General features: G+C 41.8%; 1 protein-coding gene across 5 annotated transcripts in view; it reads left to right on the forward strand.

Annotated features, from left to right (window-relative positions):
- Positions 1 to 168: 168 nt before the first annotated feature.
- The window catches only part of MBOAT2 (membrane bound O-acyltransferase domain containing 2), a 148,555-nt gene continuing 132,652 nt past the window's right edge, over positions 169 to 16,071 (forward strand). The window contains exon 1 of one of the 5 annotated variants that reach the window (XM_063713488.1): positions 169 to 387. Coding sequence is in view for 2 of the 5 variants with exons in the window: in XM_002812309.6 (XP_002812355.5) it covers positions 313 to 387 (75 nt within the window). In the remaining 3 variants the exon portion in view is untranslated. Of the gene's footprint in view, positions 388 to 6,747; positions 6,771 to 16,071 lie in introns of those variants that run through there. The other 4 variants (XM_002812309.6, XM_063713489.1, XM_054548410.2 and 1 more) reach the window with 4 other exon arrangements.

Consider the following 16,071-nt stretch of genomic DNA (forward strand, 5'->3'; position numbering starts at 1 on the left):
CTGCTGGAAGTCGGGGGCGGGGGATGCGGCTGGGGCGCCGGGGCGGGGACGACGGGGGCGACGGCGGGGGCGACGGCAGGAGGGGCCGCGCCTGTGCAGGGCGGTCGGGGGTGCGGGCGCGGGAGGAGGTGGCGGCGGAGGGGGAGGTGCGAGCCGGGCACCGCCCCCGGCCCCTCCCCGGCCCTCCCCGCGCAGCGCTCAGACCGCGGGCGGCCCAGGGGCGGGCGCGCCGCTGCATCCCCATCCTCGTCGTCGCCCGACACAGCGCGAGCGGGCGAGCGGCGCGGGCGGCCGGAGCGCCGAGGCCCGGCCATGGCCACCACCAGCACCACGGGCTCCACCCTGCTGCAGCCCCTCAGCAACGCCGTGCAGCTGCCCATCGACCAGGTACCCCGAGGCGCCCTGGCGCCGGGCGTCGCGCCCTCGCCGCCCCTCCCCGCCGCGGTGCCACCCGACCGGGGGCCCGGGAGGAGGGTGGGGGCTGGGGCCAGGCGCCCCGTGCCCCCCTACCCGCCGCTCCCTGGAAGGGAGGGGGCAACAAGCCGGTTATTGTCCCAGAGCCCCCTCCCTCCTGGGTGCGCCCCCAACCCCCCATCCCCGGGCCGGGCGGGGGTGGGCCGGGCGTTGTTGTCGGCGACAGCCCCCGGGGAGGGTGGTCGTATGGGCGTGCGGGTGTGCATGCGGTCCCTGCCCTTCGCGGCAGCGGCGCTCGGATCCGGTGGTCGGGTCCCGGAGCAGCCCCCGGTGCGCATGGACCGGGTTGTAGAAAGGGTGCGGAAGGCTGCGCTTTGGGGAGCCTGGCGTGGTGCTGCCTGCCCCGCGCGCGCCTCTGAGCGACCCCCGGAGAGGCTGATGCATGGGTCTAGGTGTGCTGGGTGCCTTAGAGACGGCGTCGATGGGTGCTAGGGGCCCGGAGAGGCTTAAGCGCTACTGCACTTTGGGGACAGTTTGCGTTGGATTGTGGCTTAAGAGAGACAGAGGCAACAGTTTGGGGGAAGGCAGACAGGTTATGAAGAAAAGTCAGAGGGAGTTAATCCCAGGATTCTAGCTGACAAAAGTGGCAACCTTGTAGATTGATGCAGCCACCTTACCTCCTTGCCCAGCCCTCAAAAAAGCTCTTGACAGTGTCTAGGGAAGGGGGTATTTAAATGAGGCCAATCGAGTTTGTTGGTTTAAAGGGCCTAAGGATTACTGAGAAATAAACAGCATTGTGATGGGAAAAGCAGCGCCATTTTTACTGAGAAAAGAAAGTTTGGAAGTATTTTGTTGTGACAGTGAGATTTAGGGAAGTTGTTAATGAGGCGGGGGTGGGGGTTGGGGGGCGGGGGTGTATAGTTAGGTGATTGCTCTAGCCCCAGGCTAAAGGTAGTTAACTTTGGAAATTTTGCTTACAATTATTTCAAGTGTACTTAACCTGGAAGTGTTTGGACTTCACACGGGATACTGGTTCACTGTCTTGAACTTGAAGGTGCTGCTGTCATTTAGTCTTCGGGGATTTCATTTCAATACGGGATTCCTTCTTGTCCAGACGGCTTTCCATAGCAGCAAGCTGGAAACCTGACATTAGGATACTAGCTGCTTTGTGCTTTACTGTTTTAAATAAAATCGCCTTAAGTATGTCGAAGGAGTGTTAAACAATTGTGGCTTCTGTTGAAATTCCACATCGCAGTCATAACTTCTGGTTAATAGTAAAGTACCTATCCCCCACCTATCTTGAACAAGAGTTCTAATGTGTGTCTTGCTAATAAAGTATGGTAGTGAAATTAATCGTGTATTTGAAGAAAATATTCTTCTCTCTTTATTAATAAATTGACCAGAATTTAGGGTTTTTCATCCTCCCGGCCCCGCGGAGGATTCTTGCTGACGTTTCCACACTGGTGTGCAGTGTATGACCTTTTAGCATATCACACTCCTGCCTTAAATAGGCTGCTTCCAGTGTATCAGCAAATGCAGGGTGGGTGTCTGTTGAAAAGTTCTTTGCTGATGAGGAGCAAGGGAGATAGGTTTATATATTTACATTTCTTTCAGAGAGATGGGCACATGTTCACGTTCTCTTTTTCTCTCCCCCATCTTTCTTTCCCTCCCGCTCCATGTCTGCCATAGCCCTACCCGTCCCTGCTATGCTGAAATATTTCCTTGACTATGCTAAGAATACCTATTCATTTATATAATGCTTATAACTTTTTAAAGTGATTTGCTATTAATGAACGCATATAAGCATCCAGAGAAAGTTCTTTTCAGCACTGAAATAAGCAGGAGAATCAAGGGAAAGTGACAGGACTTAAAATTTTTGACATCCTTCTTTATTAGCTAAAGGTCTTAAGTTGGTACCTTGGGACTACTATAAATTTGTACAGCCATGTGTAGCCCTGACTTTGTATGGCACAGTCGTGCACTGCATAGTGACATTTCGGTCATCAGACCACATGTCTGATGGTGGTCTGGTAAGATTGTGATGGAGCTGAACAATTCCCCTTGCCTAGTAAAGCTGTAGTCATTGTCATGTCGTAGCACCACGCATTACTCATGTGTTTGTGGTGCTGCCAGTCCTATAAAAGTCTGTCACATTGTGTATAAAACTACACAGTTAGGTACAGTACATAATATTTGATAATCCTAAGTGCATCACTGGTTTATGTATTTACTATACTTTTTATTGTTGTTTTAGAGTATACTCCTATTTATTAAAAAAAAAAAAATTAACTGTGGAACAGCCAGAGGCAGGGCCTTCAGGAAATGTTCCAGAAGGCATTGTTATTATAGGACATGACAGCTCCATGCATGTTATTGCCCCTGAAGACCTTTCAGTGGGACAGGCTGTGGAGGTGGAAGACAGTGATGTTGATGATCCCGACCCTGTGTGGGCCTAGGCTAGTGTGTGTGTTTGTGTCTTAGTTTTTAATCGTTTTTTAAATTTAAAAAATTTTAATAGAAAAAAGCTGATAGAATAAGGATATAAAGGAAGAATATTTTTATACAACTGTACAGTGTTTTACGCTGTTATTATAAAAGAATTAAAAACTTAATAAAGTAAAAAGTTACAGTAAGCCAAGGTTAATTTATTATTGAAGAAAGGAAAATATATTTTATAAATTCAGTGTAGCCTAAATGTAGAGTATTTATGAAGTCTACAGTGGTGTACGGTAAAGTCCTGGACCTTTGCATTCACACCCTACTCACTCACCCAGAGCGACTTCTAGTCCTGTAGGCTCCCTTCATGGTGAGTGCCCCATACAGATGTACCATTTTAAATCTTTTATGCTGTATTTTTACTGTACCTTTTTTATGTTTAGATACATACACACTTACTATTGTGTTACTTACTACAGTATTCAGTACAGTATGCTGCTGTATAGATTTGTAGCTTAGGAGCAATAGGCTGTACCATCCGGTCTAGGTGTGTAGCAGACTATGCCATTTAGGTTTGTGTAAGTACACTATGGTGTCCACACAGCAACAAAATTGCCTAATGATGTATTTTTCAGAACATAGCCCCATCATTAAGTGACACATGACTGTAGTTTGAGTTGTTTTCTCTTTGAGCAAGGCTTTAAAATATTGGATTAATACCACACAAGCCTTAACTTTTCATAGTGATAATAAATTGTTCTTTGAAGCACCTAAGAGTTGACTTTCTTGTTGATGAAGCTGTTGGAATAACTAAAAACTCAATTTTGTAAAATTGGATGACTAAAGTCATTTATCCATTATTTTAAAATTGAGCAAAATAAAAATTTTTATAATGTAAATCATTTATTCCAAGTTGAGAGAAATCTTATGAATTTGTTATAATCACATAGTGTGATTCAACAGGAAAAAGACAAATCAGGAAATGAAAAGTGTAAAAATATAACTTGTTAGTATGTTAATTTGGTATGTGCTAATTAACAATGTTTTGAAAAATTGGGAAATTATAAAACCAGTTGTTTGATGTCTGAGGAGGAAAAGGACTTTAGTGTAAGAAAAACAATTAACTTTTTACTAGGTAAGTGTGGAATTTATGAGAGGATAGAAATTATGGGTCTGCATGGAATGTAAGAATGCACCTTGCAGGGCAAGGTAGCAGAAAGGAGGAAGCGTTTTGTGGTTAGCCTGAGGCCAGGGAAGGAAAAGAAGCAAAATACTTTGCCTTAGACTCCTGGGTTGTTTAATCTTTACTGAGAATTCCAGAGGTATTGGAATTTAGGTAGCCATAGTATTTGTTCAATAGGCCTTAAATTTTAATAAAAATATAGAATCTATTATCAAGTGAAGTTACATGATGCTTTAAGATAGGAAGTATCGGCATCTGATGTTTGCCTTTCTAGGCCTTGTTTTCCAGATGACTTTATTTCTAGGGTAATGTTTGGTAGGTGGTTATGATTAAAGGAATGTATGGAGAGTGGGTTTTGAGGAGGGAAATGGACTGAGAAAGAGCTGTGCCAAGAAAAGGCCCAAATGTGCTGTTTAGATGACATCAGGAATCACTGAAGGTATCTGTGTTCTTTATTATTAATAGTTGCTGATGTGCTGGATTTTTAAGACTCGAAAGCGAGCACCAAAATGAAATAAAATAATTAAATGTCCCAGATCAACCTATTTTTTGGAATGTTTTTATTTTTCAATCTTAACATATCCTGTACTCTATTACATTCGATTTGCCTAACTCCCGGTTACCAAACTGAGGTTGCTATCCAGCCTTTTCCCTCTTCCTCCCTCCCTCCCACCTCTTTCTTGCCTTTTTAACCATTTTCTGTCCTTATTTCTCATGATGCTGTAATTACTGCTATGAAACTAGAGTAAATTTCCCTAGTGATGTGATATCCAGGATGGCATACTTGGCAGAAGGCCAGTTAGGGATGAAGCTGGCCTGTATAAAGTCATTGAACAGCCATGTTTAGGGACAGGGGTCATTGTTTTAGAGATGATGTGCTGAATTCTGGGCAGGGAGAGGGGTAAGATGGAGACTCAGGATCTTTTGAAAGGTTTGGACGGGGAAGGGGAAGGAGGAACGGTTATATGTTACTAATCCTGCAAAGTCAGATAATAATTATAATGTCTAACACTTAATACAGTTTTCAAAGCTGTTTCACACAGATTATATTATTTAATCAAATCCTCACAACACCTGGTGAAGTCAGATAAAGTTCAAGACCTGAAGTATTTAGCTTCACGGGTGTGTGTGTGCGTGCACGTATGGTATTTACCATTTGAATAAAAAAGGTCAGTTTTAGTTTATGGTCTTAATAATATGTGGCAAATATTTTTGGTAGATCATTGTTTTAGATCATATTTTTGGAGGGAAAGGAGAGCAACTGAAGGTCGCTGAAGTCAACACTGAAGGGCTAGGGGTTGTGGTTGACACAGAGAAAATGATGATGTGTAAGGGAGAGAGAGCATTGTGGGCTTATGAGATCTGTGTTTCCTTTTTGGACAGTTCGTTGACTGATCTTTTCTGTATATTCTCCCCCGCCCCTGCTCTTCCCCTGCACCGTGCAGATAACTGGTGAAGTAAAGTTGATGTTAGGGAAAAGAGTAGTTTAAAACATTCACTTCTTTAATCTTCCTGCAGGTCTGTACTATGATGAATTCCATTTTATAGGTGAAGAAACAGGTGAAGTTCTCAGTATTGAGCCTTCTTAAGAGTATGACTTTTAGGACGAGAAGGTGAATGGCAACAAAACAAGCAGACCAAAGATTTATTTTCAACTTGCCATTTGAATGCTTTAGGTTTAGAACATAAATACTTAACTCATTTCTCTCTCCTGTCTACTTTTACACTCATAATGAGCATTAGTCTTCATCATGAGAACACTGAAAACCCAGACAGTCTGCTGTGAACGATTCCTTTTCATCAGGAAGGCATATGGGACTGAGAATCTTGAATCTGTGTTTTAGCTCCTGTCAGTTAACAGTTTTAGATATGTTACTATACATGAATGAGTTTCCTCCTCTATGTGTGTTGGGCTTAGTTTTAAAATTCCGTGATTCTCTGGTTGTCTTATTAACTGCTGAAGCTGCCCAAATTCTTTTTGGACCAAGTTGGAGAGAAAATAAATAAAAACTTAGAGGAGGAAAGTGAACTACTAAATTTTGAAGATGTTTTCAATAGTAAAGAGAGTTGAAACTGCTTCTCTGTTTAATTCAGAGTAGCTAAGCAAAATACCACAAGCCCTGACAATTGCAGCTAATGTAGGTGCAATTCTTTAAGAAATTTAAATTCTTTAAATTTTCTTTAAGCCGTGGTTTCGTTATCTGTAAAATAAGGATAATAATAAGTAGTAGTACCTATTTGTAGGTAATCGTGAAGATTGAAACCATAATCTTTGTAAAATGCCAGGCCTCTGGTAGATGTTTGATGCACAGTTCCTTCCTCTTTACAAATTATCAAATTTCTGGAACTTATTTATGTTTTTATTTTGAGACGTTAACCTCTGTTCATAGGTATTTCATTTTTAACCTTTAGGACTTGCTTTTTAGGAAGGGAAATACAAGGCTTGGGTTCGGTCGTATGCCCACACAGTGATTAAACTAGGATTAAAATCTAGTTTTGAATTTGGAGTCAAAAGTGGTTTTTCTGCTTCCTCACTGCTTCAAGAGCTCTTTGTCTCCCTGCTTTAAAAATGCTTCCTATGTTGTTACTGCGTCTGTAGGTACAAACAGCCTTCATCTCCTTCATCTCTGTTTATTGGGTCCATCAAGGCCAACTTTCCAGGGAAATAAAAACAACTCACGCTCAGCTTTTGGCTCCGGTTGGTTTAACAGGTGGGACTCTACAATGATAGCACTTGGTAAGATTCCTTTAAAATAAAAGCAGCCATAAATATGACCCGCAGCAGAGTGGTCTTTTAATGATTTTTATGTGTGCTATGGGTGATTGAAGCAGGCTTTTCTCAGTGTGTAGTGGCAACCGGGGCAGCTGATGGGTGGAAAGGTAGGCTCAGGGTTCAGGAGATCGGAACAGGCGCTGGTGACATGCACCTTCTACCATGGCTTCCCAATCCTAACCGTCCTTCCTGTATCCACTGCACCTGCATACGAATCTTTTTCTGAACCCCATCTGATGTGACTGCTTCCTTATTTGAGCCACGAGAGTATTTTGGATTTGGCATTGTTCTGGCATTTACATTCTGCTTAATGGTATACGTATCATTCAGGGTTCTGGTAAGAGAGACAGATTGAAATAGGTAACTAAGGCAACCAGGTAACTTAAAGAGCTATTTACAAAGATGTGGGCGGGTCTTGGGAAATCAGCAAGGAATAGTGAAGTTCCTGAGCCAGCTGCACTAGATGTGGAGGGTCAAAGGGGAAGGAAGGAGCAGAACCCCAAGATAGTGGCTGTGGAGCAGGGGCTGCCTCACAGCAGGAGAGGAAGAGCTATGGCCTCCAGTTAAGGACTCAGCCAGCCTACAGCGAACCTGAGTGAGGGTTGCGGCCGGGAGAGCATGCCCCTGCCTCTCGCTTCTCCCATCCTCTCATCTCCTGCTGGCGTCTGCTTCAGAGGGCAAGTTGGTGCTTTGGGGGCACAGAAGAGAGAGGAGAGTGGATCTGGAGGGGCATTTAAATACAATCCAGAACGTTAGGGTTGCTTCAGGATTACTTATTTCTCTACCCGACGAATACAAATAAAAAACCTGTTGTCAGACTCCTTTATGCACATTCTTATTTTGTCTCTTTCTTCTCAGTCATACATTTTGAAAGAATAGTTGATTTCCTAATTCCAGTTCACTTTTAAAACCATTATAATCAGGCTTCCGTCTCTGATACTCAGAACCAAATCCAGTGGCAAATGTTGAGACACGCAGCACTCATCAGTTACTTCCTTGCTTAAAACTCTTCACAGCTTCCATGTTGCTGAGCCATTGTGGTGCATTTTTAAAGTGTGGCTCTGAGACCACTTGTGTCAAAAATCACTTTGGATTGTTATTAAAAGTGTACATTCCCAGGCTCTACTCAGGCTATACCCAGTGAGGGCCAGGGAGTCTGCATTTTTGACAGGGCTCCTGCTTCCCGCCACCTCCCGCCACCATCACAGATAACAGACTTGGGCCAAAGTTTTTAGGCTGTTCATATTATTAAAAGTTTATTAAAATGGAATGTATTTTAAAAAAATGTTTAACACATTAACATGTACTCGCCAAAACATAAGGCAGTGTATTGTGCTATTGACAATGTAGTCACAAGGGAAAAATAAAATTCATTGTGCACTCTACTGTAGGCAATTTGGCCCTGAAACAAGACAAGATTAAAGTTGGATGGTGTACACATCTCCCTTCAATCCTGTCACTGCATCTCTGGTGACCGTATGTATAATCTCGTGTGTAGAAATGTTGAAAGTCTACATTTGGGGTCCTTCCGGAATGGGAGGCCTGGGCCAAGTGTCCCCTTTGGCCTACTCTATGAGAGAGCCTGCTCCATGTGATTCTTTTTTCCCTCCTTTAAAAATTGTATTTATTGATTGATTGAGATAGGCTGGAGTGCAGTGGCTCAGTCTCGGCTCACTGCAACTGGTAGTGAGATTGCCGGATTATGTGGCAGTTCTGTTCTTACTGTGAGCTTACCTTTGAAAGTCTCTGTCTGATGGGGTAGGCTTGGACCCTCAGAAGGATGGCTTATTCAACCCCCGACCCCTGACAAACTCTCACACTCTTTCCACACATGCCAAGTAAATTGCTTAGAGCAATGTATGCAGAAGTGGCGAGCTGGAATTTAAATCCTGGCTTTCTGCTGCTTAAAGTACTTGCATACTCAATTACTTAAAACGCTCCTGGATACATTTTCTGTCTTTTAACTCCTTGCCTTTGATTAAGCTGTTTCCTCTTGAAATCCCTGCTACACTTCTTGGCTTGGCAGATCCGTATTTTTCAATAGTCAGCTAAAGCCTATGCCTCCTTGATGAAGCGTTTTAAGATTTGTCCCATCCTTTCCTCCCTTTTTGGGTATCTTGTGTGCATGATATGTTCGTGCATGCTACACCTACATGCCCTAAGTATTTGCAGTTCTTCTGCCTCAGGCTGCAGGTATTCCAGGTGGACCCATGACTTGGGACCCCTTCACACAGCTGTCTCGCATCCCATGCAGCATTTATGTCATGAGGCCAGTGTTCTGGAGAAGGACTGAGAGAAGAGAGGCCCCTGGTATTCCTGATCTGCCTCTCTCCTTTGCTCTGGACTAACCAGCCTGTCCCGTTTCTGTACAGCAGAAGCCCAGTGTCATCCAGTTCTGTCTTTCTTAGGAAGGAGTTAATGGCAAGAGCCCATGCGGGGTCCTTGCCCCTCTCCACTGCCTTCTTGTCATATGTGAGTACCCCTCCAACTCCAGGAAGCAGTGCTGCGAGAGAGTGCCTGGTGTTTCCAGGTGACTGGGCCACCCTGTTGGTTAGGGCCCTCCGAACAGTCCCCTCATGCCCCGCTTTCACTGTATTCTACTCTGATAATACGTGGAGCATTGATTTTTTTTGTTTGCTTTACAAGTCTCCCTCCTAAACTAAATTCCTTAAGAATAAGGACCTCCACTTACTCATCTTTGTGTCCCGTCTGCCTAGGACCATTCTTGGCATGGAGCATGTTTAGAGTCCACAGGGCTGGTGTGATGAAAGCATAGACTGGCTTAGCTTCTGACTGTCGCTTGTTAGCTGTGTGCTCTTGGCAAGGTGCTGATCTTTTATTCGCTTCAGTTTCCTCATCTATAAAGTAGGACACATAGTGGGTCTCTCCCCATGGAGTTGTGGTTAGCACTGAGGAGATGATGCACACAGAGTCAGAACCTGGCGTTTTGGGTGTTACTGACTTTAAGTGCTTTTCCAGGGGCTGAAGAGGGCATGCTGTTTAAGGCTTTACATTCTTCAGAGCCTAGGAGAGTGGTCTCTGTCATCCATTTTACAAGGAGTGGAGTGTCTCATGTATGTCAGGTGGTGAACAAGACACAGGGTACAGTGGAGGTACTGCAGTTGAATGCAGTGATTTTCAGACGTAAAACACCGCAGCTCCTTGGAGCACTTAGCCTGGTAGAGAGGGCCAGGTCCTGCCGAGGAAGTTAGGAAGGCCAGGTTCTGAGGGATGCGGTCTAGTGGGTCTAGTGGGGTCATGCTGGGTGTTCCCAGGGGACTTTTCCTGGGAACTGTGCACTTTTCCTGTCTTTCATTGGCACTCACGCCTCCTGGGCTAGGTAGAAGGCAGGTTAGGGGCTAGGGAATCTGTGGACACTCACTTCACTGGCCGACAAGCTTCTCCACAGACTGAGCTCCCCTATTCGGCTTCTGGTCACTCTGCAGCTGCTTTCTCTTGCAGCTGGTCTGTGCCTCTTACTGCTGTGGAGTCTTGAGCATTCCGATGCCTTTAGTGGTTAGGCTCACTAAAGGACCACGCAGCAGGTCTCTCTTAGGTAAGAAGTGAGTGATAGAAACCTTTTTCAAATGGGTTACTTAAAAGGAGGCTGAGGACATGCAAAGCAATGAAGTATTTTGGGGGATTTTGGCTGGATTATTCAAAAAGAATTGAAGATAATTCTGAGAGGTACCAGTATTTTCAGCTGGATGATTACACTGTCAGGTGTGGTTGGAAAAAGAAGCTTTATGAGCATTTTAATCAAGAGATTTAGATAAAAGAAGCCTGCAGTTTCACAATTGTCTTTATCGATAGAGAACAAAGGACTGCCCCTTTTAGTGTCCCTTTAGTAGGGCCCTCCAGAAAGACTCCTTTGGGATATCTCATCCACTCTCCATGTCCTCCAGCCATCCATCCAGTCCAGGGAAGCCTGGCTTTTGGGCAGCAGCAGATGAGTCATTGACAGATCCTCCCAGACCAGCTCAAAGGAACAGGTAAACTCATGTCCCTGTGGAGTGGGGAAAGCTCTGCTGAGCCAGGCGACCAGCCAGCTGCCAACCCCGTGGACCACATTCTTCTGGGAAGTCCCAAGCTCTGACCAGCATGCCTTGCTTCTGTCTAGGCATTGAACAAAGACGTAGCTTCCCATTTTAATCCATCATCTCATAGAAACTTTTTTAGGTTTTGGAGATTTTCTGTGCCAGACTTAAGTGTTAGTGAAAGGTCAGGGTGATACATCATATATAATTTTAGATATATTTAAGTTGTTCAGTACATGTATGGTATATGTTAAAATAAAATAGATAGCTCCCTGCTTATACAAACAAAACATTCTGGTTCTTTTAATTTTCTTTTTGAAACTAGATTATAGCTGAAACTACAATATATACATGAAAAACATTTAAGTGATATTTTCCTTGTTAAAACTCAATGGAGAGGCTGGGCACGGTAGCTCATGCCCATAATCCCAGCACTTTGGGAGGCCAAGGCAGGAGGATCCCTTGAGTCCAGGAGTTTGAGATCAGCCCAGGCAATGTAGCGAGACCTTCGAATCTGTATTAAAACAAACAAACAAAGTGAATGGAGAGAGGTGCTGCCTGTTACAGAACAAGTAGTTACAAAACCATTTATCTACTGGGTACTCAATAAATAGTAAAATTGGATGCATCTAATTTAACAATATTAAATTTCAAGATAGATGTAAAGACCTGAAATAAAGGTCTAGAAATTAATTGTATAGACAGAAAATGACTTGAGACCGGAAGTACATTTTATCAACAAGCCCTGGGAGTTTGTGTTTATTGCATAGTGTTGCTTAGCTGACCAGATTGTGAGGTTAGGAGAAATAGCTAATCCCAACATAAATTCCAAGTTCAGATGTCTGGAGGGTACCAGGGAAGGAACATGAATGGAAAGGCAGATGCATGGGTTTTCTGAGGTGTGGACAGCATGACCGTCTGAAAGCCCATGCCCAGGCTAAAGGGAAAGCCCCTACTCACTTTTGCTAATGGTGACCATAAAGGAATGTTGGCTTGGTGCTGCCAAAGCTGATTTGTCAAGGGAAGATGGAAATTTGGATTTTTTGTGAAAATAGGATTTTTTAAATTTGGGGTAAAATTTTAAGTTTTCTCCTTTTTGAGCCCTGATAACACATCTAGACTAGATTTAGTTTACTGGCCACCAGGAATTAGGTAACAGTTTCTGTTAAGTTTATGGTGTTCAGTCCAATCTGAAGTACGCTTGTGTTCTGAGACTTAAAAGGAACATTGACAAAAGAGATTATAACCAGAGCAGGGCGCTGAGGACTACAGAATGCTTGGAAACCATATCAAGCAGTAGTTGAAGATACAGTTCTTATATTTCACCATTTAGTAATTTCATCCTTAAATTGGCTGAAAGAGTTTCAGATTTTATCTGACTAGTTCTTTTCATTTGGAGAAGATCACATCTTGGAAATAATCTTGAAAGTTAATACCCCATTACAGTGGAAGGTTGGAATTTCACACTACTATCATTTTATTCTTTTTGCAGATCCAGTATTACTATTATTAATTGGTTTACATTGTCAAGGCTATTTTATGGTATGTGACATTAAAATAAATGTCTAGCTGGAGGGGAATAAAGTAATACTTGGAAAGGTCTTGATAAGTCCCTGTTAGTTTTTCATTTTTCTAGAATGTGTATTGATTTTTGGCCAAGATGTTTTATTTTGTGATAACTCTGGAGTTATCAGCTTTGGAGTTTAGGTTTAATCTGCAGTGTGCTTCACTGTGAGTGTCAGCATGCCTTTTCTAATACTAGGACTGACATAGCTGTTCTTATTAGCTATGTCCCAAGAATAGCAGTGACGGACATTTTTGTTTTGCAAGTAGAGCCAAAAAGATGAAGGTAGAGGACAGGGCAGAAGTTTGTTGAACTAGTACTTAGTATCTTTGGAGATAGTTAAGGGGTCCTTAGTGTAAGTTATAATGTTGGGTGCTGTAATTACAGCCCTTGTATATTTCTTGTCCAATGAGATTAGTTATGTCTTCACCTTTTGTTCTTGGAAAATACTTTTAAAGCCACATAGTAAAGGAAAATTTTGGTAAACTTGGCATCAAACATTGAGCCTCAGCTGTCTATTAGACTTGAATGGAAATTCTGATATGTTAATCAAAATTAATTCTAAGTATTGTTGCAATTTTTATATGAATTGAAGGAATTCATTTCTAAGGACTCAAGTTTCTTTTTAAGGTATAAGAAATATAAATTAATGGAGAAATATTCCAAGAAGGTTTTTGGCATAGACTCAGAGTTTTACTTTATAGGATTATAAAGTGATCTATTACATAATTTTTAAATGAATATTGCATTGGGTAGGAAACGCTTCAGTAGATTAAAAAATTCTTAGAAATTAATGGTAAAATAGTATATTAAAGATAAAAAGGATGTTGGTACCATGTCAGCAAAGACAGAAAAGACTGGAATAGTGCCAGAGGCTGGACTTGGATTGCTTTCCTTTTTATATTTTATTGAAAGCAGAAACCACTAGAAAATAATATAAAAATATTAAACTACTTTCCCTATTTTGTCTCTATCTCCAGATTTGATAAATATGTGATATTGGAGTTTAGCCCTTGTGAAATGAAGGAGAAAGTATAAATTTTCTCAGAATCCTAGAGCAAAGGTGCAACTTCTAGTTAAGGAAACTGCAGTGTAAAGAAGGGACAGCCTAGCTCATTCAGTATTTATTGATTGCCAGGCTTTTTTCTAGGCCTCAAATTTCAGAGAGCAGAGGGTCGAGTTGGCAGGGTTTGATGATATAGCAAATGAGAAAACAAACGTTTTTCATGTATGAGATTATAGTGACTAAGATCGTGGATTGAGGAGTCAACCTGTGTTCCAGTTGTGGTTCTGCAACGTAGCATCCCTTACAAGCTGTGTGAGTTTATCTGTGTGCACAAGAGTGTAGTGTGTAATGAGTACTCTATAAATGGTAGCTATGGCTGCCATTGCACCTTTTGTGCAAACTGCTTGTGTGAAATAAAGTTTTATCAGGTGTTGGTTATCTGGATTGTATTTGAACACTTCTGCTGGTGCAGTGCTTGCTACCTTCGTTAGGGCAGCCAGTTTCATTTCTGGATAGTTGTAGTTGCCAGAGAGTTTGTTGTTTACGTGCTTGCAAACTTTCTGGAGTAACCCAGAAGTGGTCTGAATAAGCCCACTTCTTCGTGGTTACCTTTCAGAGAATTGGACACTTCCTATTCTTTTTTCACATGGCTGGCTCACGAACACCTGCGTATTTGTACATTAGGCATCAGTAGCCCTCAGTCTTCTGTGAAATCCATGGGCCCGTGATTGAACATTTCTAGCTCTCCTGGGATCGTACAGCTCCATATCTTGAAAGTTCACTTTCTAAGTGTTGTCCTCTCTAGAGTTTTGCAGTATTGGTGTTCTTATTTGAAGATTTTTTTTTTTTGCCTCTATTGTTTACTAAAATGTACTGAAAATAAAATGGCTAATTTAGTAATAAGCATGTTCTCATAAATTATCCTGTTGAGCCAATGATAGAACCCATAAGGCATGCCCAAAATACCATTTCTTTAGATGCAGTAGACTCATTTGACGTTAGCGGGCTGATGGGTGTCAGGTGTGACAAAGGAGCATCACTGAAGGACGCAGGTGGCGTGCTGGAAATGTGTTACCTAAGATTACCTGAAATAGGGGCTCATCACAGCACATTTTTGGTCAAATGTCTAATGATAGTGTTAAAATCAACATTGAGTTAAAGCTGAATGTTATCCAGGCAAATCTCAGATTTCTTTGTCTTCAACTCCTGAAAATGATCGACAGTGTCATCTAATCATCTCTGCAAAAATTTGTTTCCCTCCATAGATTCAAAACAATAGGAACTATCTTATTAAAACATTCTAAGACTTAATTTCAGGTTTGATTAGTGAGAACAATACATGTTTTAGATACTCCAGTTTTCTTTAACAGTTTCCTTTTTTCTTCATATACTTTATATATTTTATTGTGTATGATTCATTATGGATATCATTATGCATGAGTTTAGGATTTTTTTTTCTCCTCGCAATATTGAGATGTCAGAGCTAATTGTTCTCCTTTTAATTCATTCTCGCAGGATGTGTAGAATTCACAAATAGAGCTTTTTCATGAAAAAGGCTGTTTTTCATTATTTGAATGGAACTAAATAACTCAAAATCAAATACAGCTCCTAAGGGTTATTTTGTTTGATGTTGGCATACTAAACAAGCTTACAAATAATATATTATGAAATAATTGAATCTCTTAATGACTTCTTGAGAGCTTGTTTGGAGGTTCTAGCAGGGGAGCGCAGCTACTCGTATACCCTTGACCGAAGACTGGTCCTCCTCTATCGGGGATGGTCGTCCTCTTCAACAGAGCGCGCAGCTTCGGGAGGGACGCACATGGAGTGGTGAGGGAGGAAGGGGACACCCGCCTAGCCAGCCAGATCAGCCGAATCAACCCTGGCGATCAATGGGGTGACAGATGTCTCAGCCAGATCGCCCTCACATCCTCTTAATGACTTCTTAAAAAATTTGGCTCAAAGGATATAATGTTCTTCCAAAAGTTGTCATATAATGAACCCTTTCTCAATACTCACATTAACTTATTTCTTTCCCTAGTCTCAGTTATAGTATTGTATTTTTGTAATAAAACAGATATTTAAACTGATACAATAGTAATATATAAATCATATAAAGTCATTTATTCTTTACACTCCAAGGTAAATATAGAGTGTTTATACGTATTTGAAAGTTGATGTTCATATAGTAACAATAAATATGAATGACATGCATTGTTTGTATTTTTGATGTTACTTTGCTTATCAGAAATGATGGTAGTTTAGGCTATCAGATGGTCACTGACCTCCACCAATTTAAGGATGCTACAAATGACCAGCAAGTAGTTATTAGGCCAAGACCCAAACCAAAGCAAAATAGCGGGGATTTGGGCTTAACCAAAGACAAAGTCAAAGTTCAGTTCATCTGTACTTTAAAAAGGGAGGTGAAATGAGGTACTTCATAATGTTTTTGCTGTTTGAGGGCTAATTCTTCTTTTATAACATGCAAATATGTTTAACATTTTTGCATTTCTAATTTCATTTGTGTTTTCAGTAATGTGTTATATACTCTACTAGGGAACTGAATTTAGTTTGTATATTTCTTATCTGATTCAGAAAGTAATACATCTTTATTATATGAAACTTATAAAATAAAAAAGTATAAATAGAAAATTTAAA

Source organism: Pongo abelii, chromosome 12 (genome assembly GCF_028885655.2).
Source record: "Pongo abelii isolate AG06213 chromosome 12, NHGRI_mPonAbe1-v2.0_pri, whole genome shotgun sequence".
NCBI classification, from domain to species: domain Eukaryota; kingdom Metazoa; phylum Chordata; class Mammalia; order Primates; family Hominidae; genus Pongo; species Pongo abelii.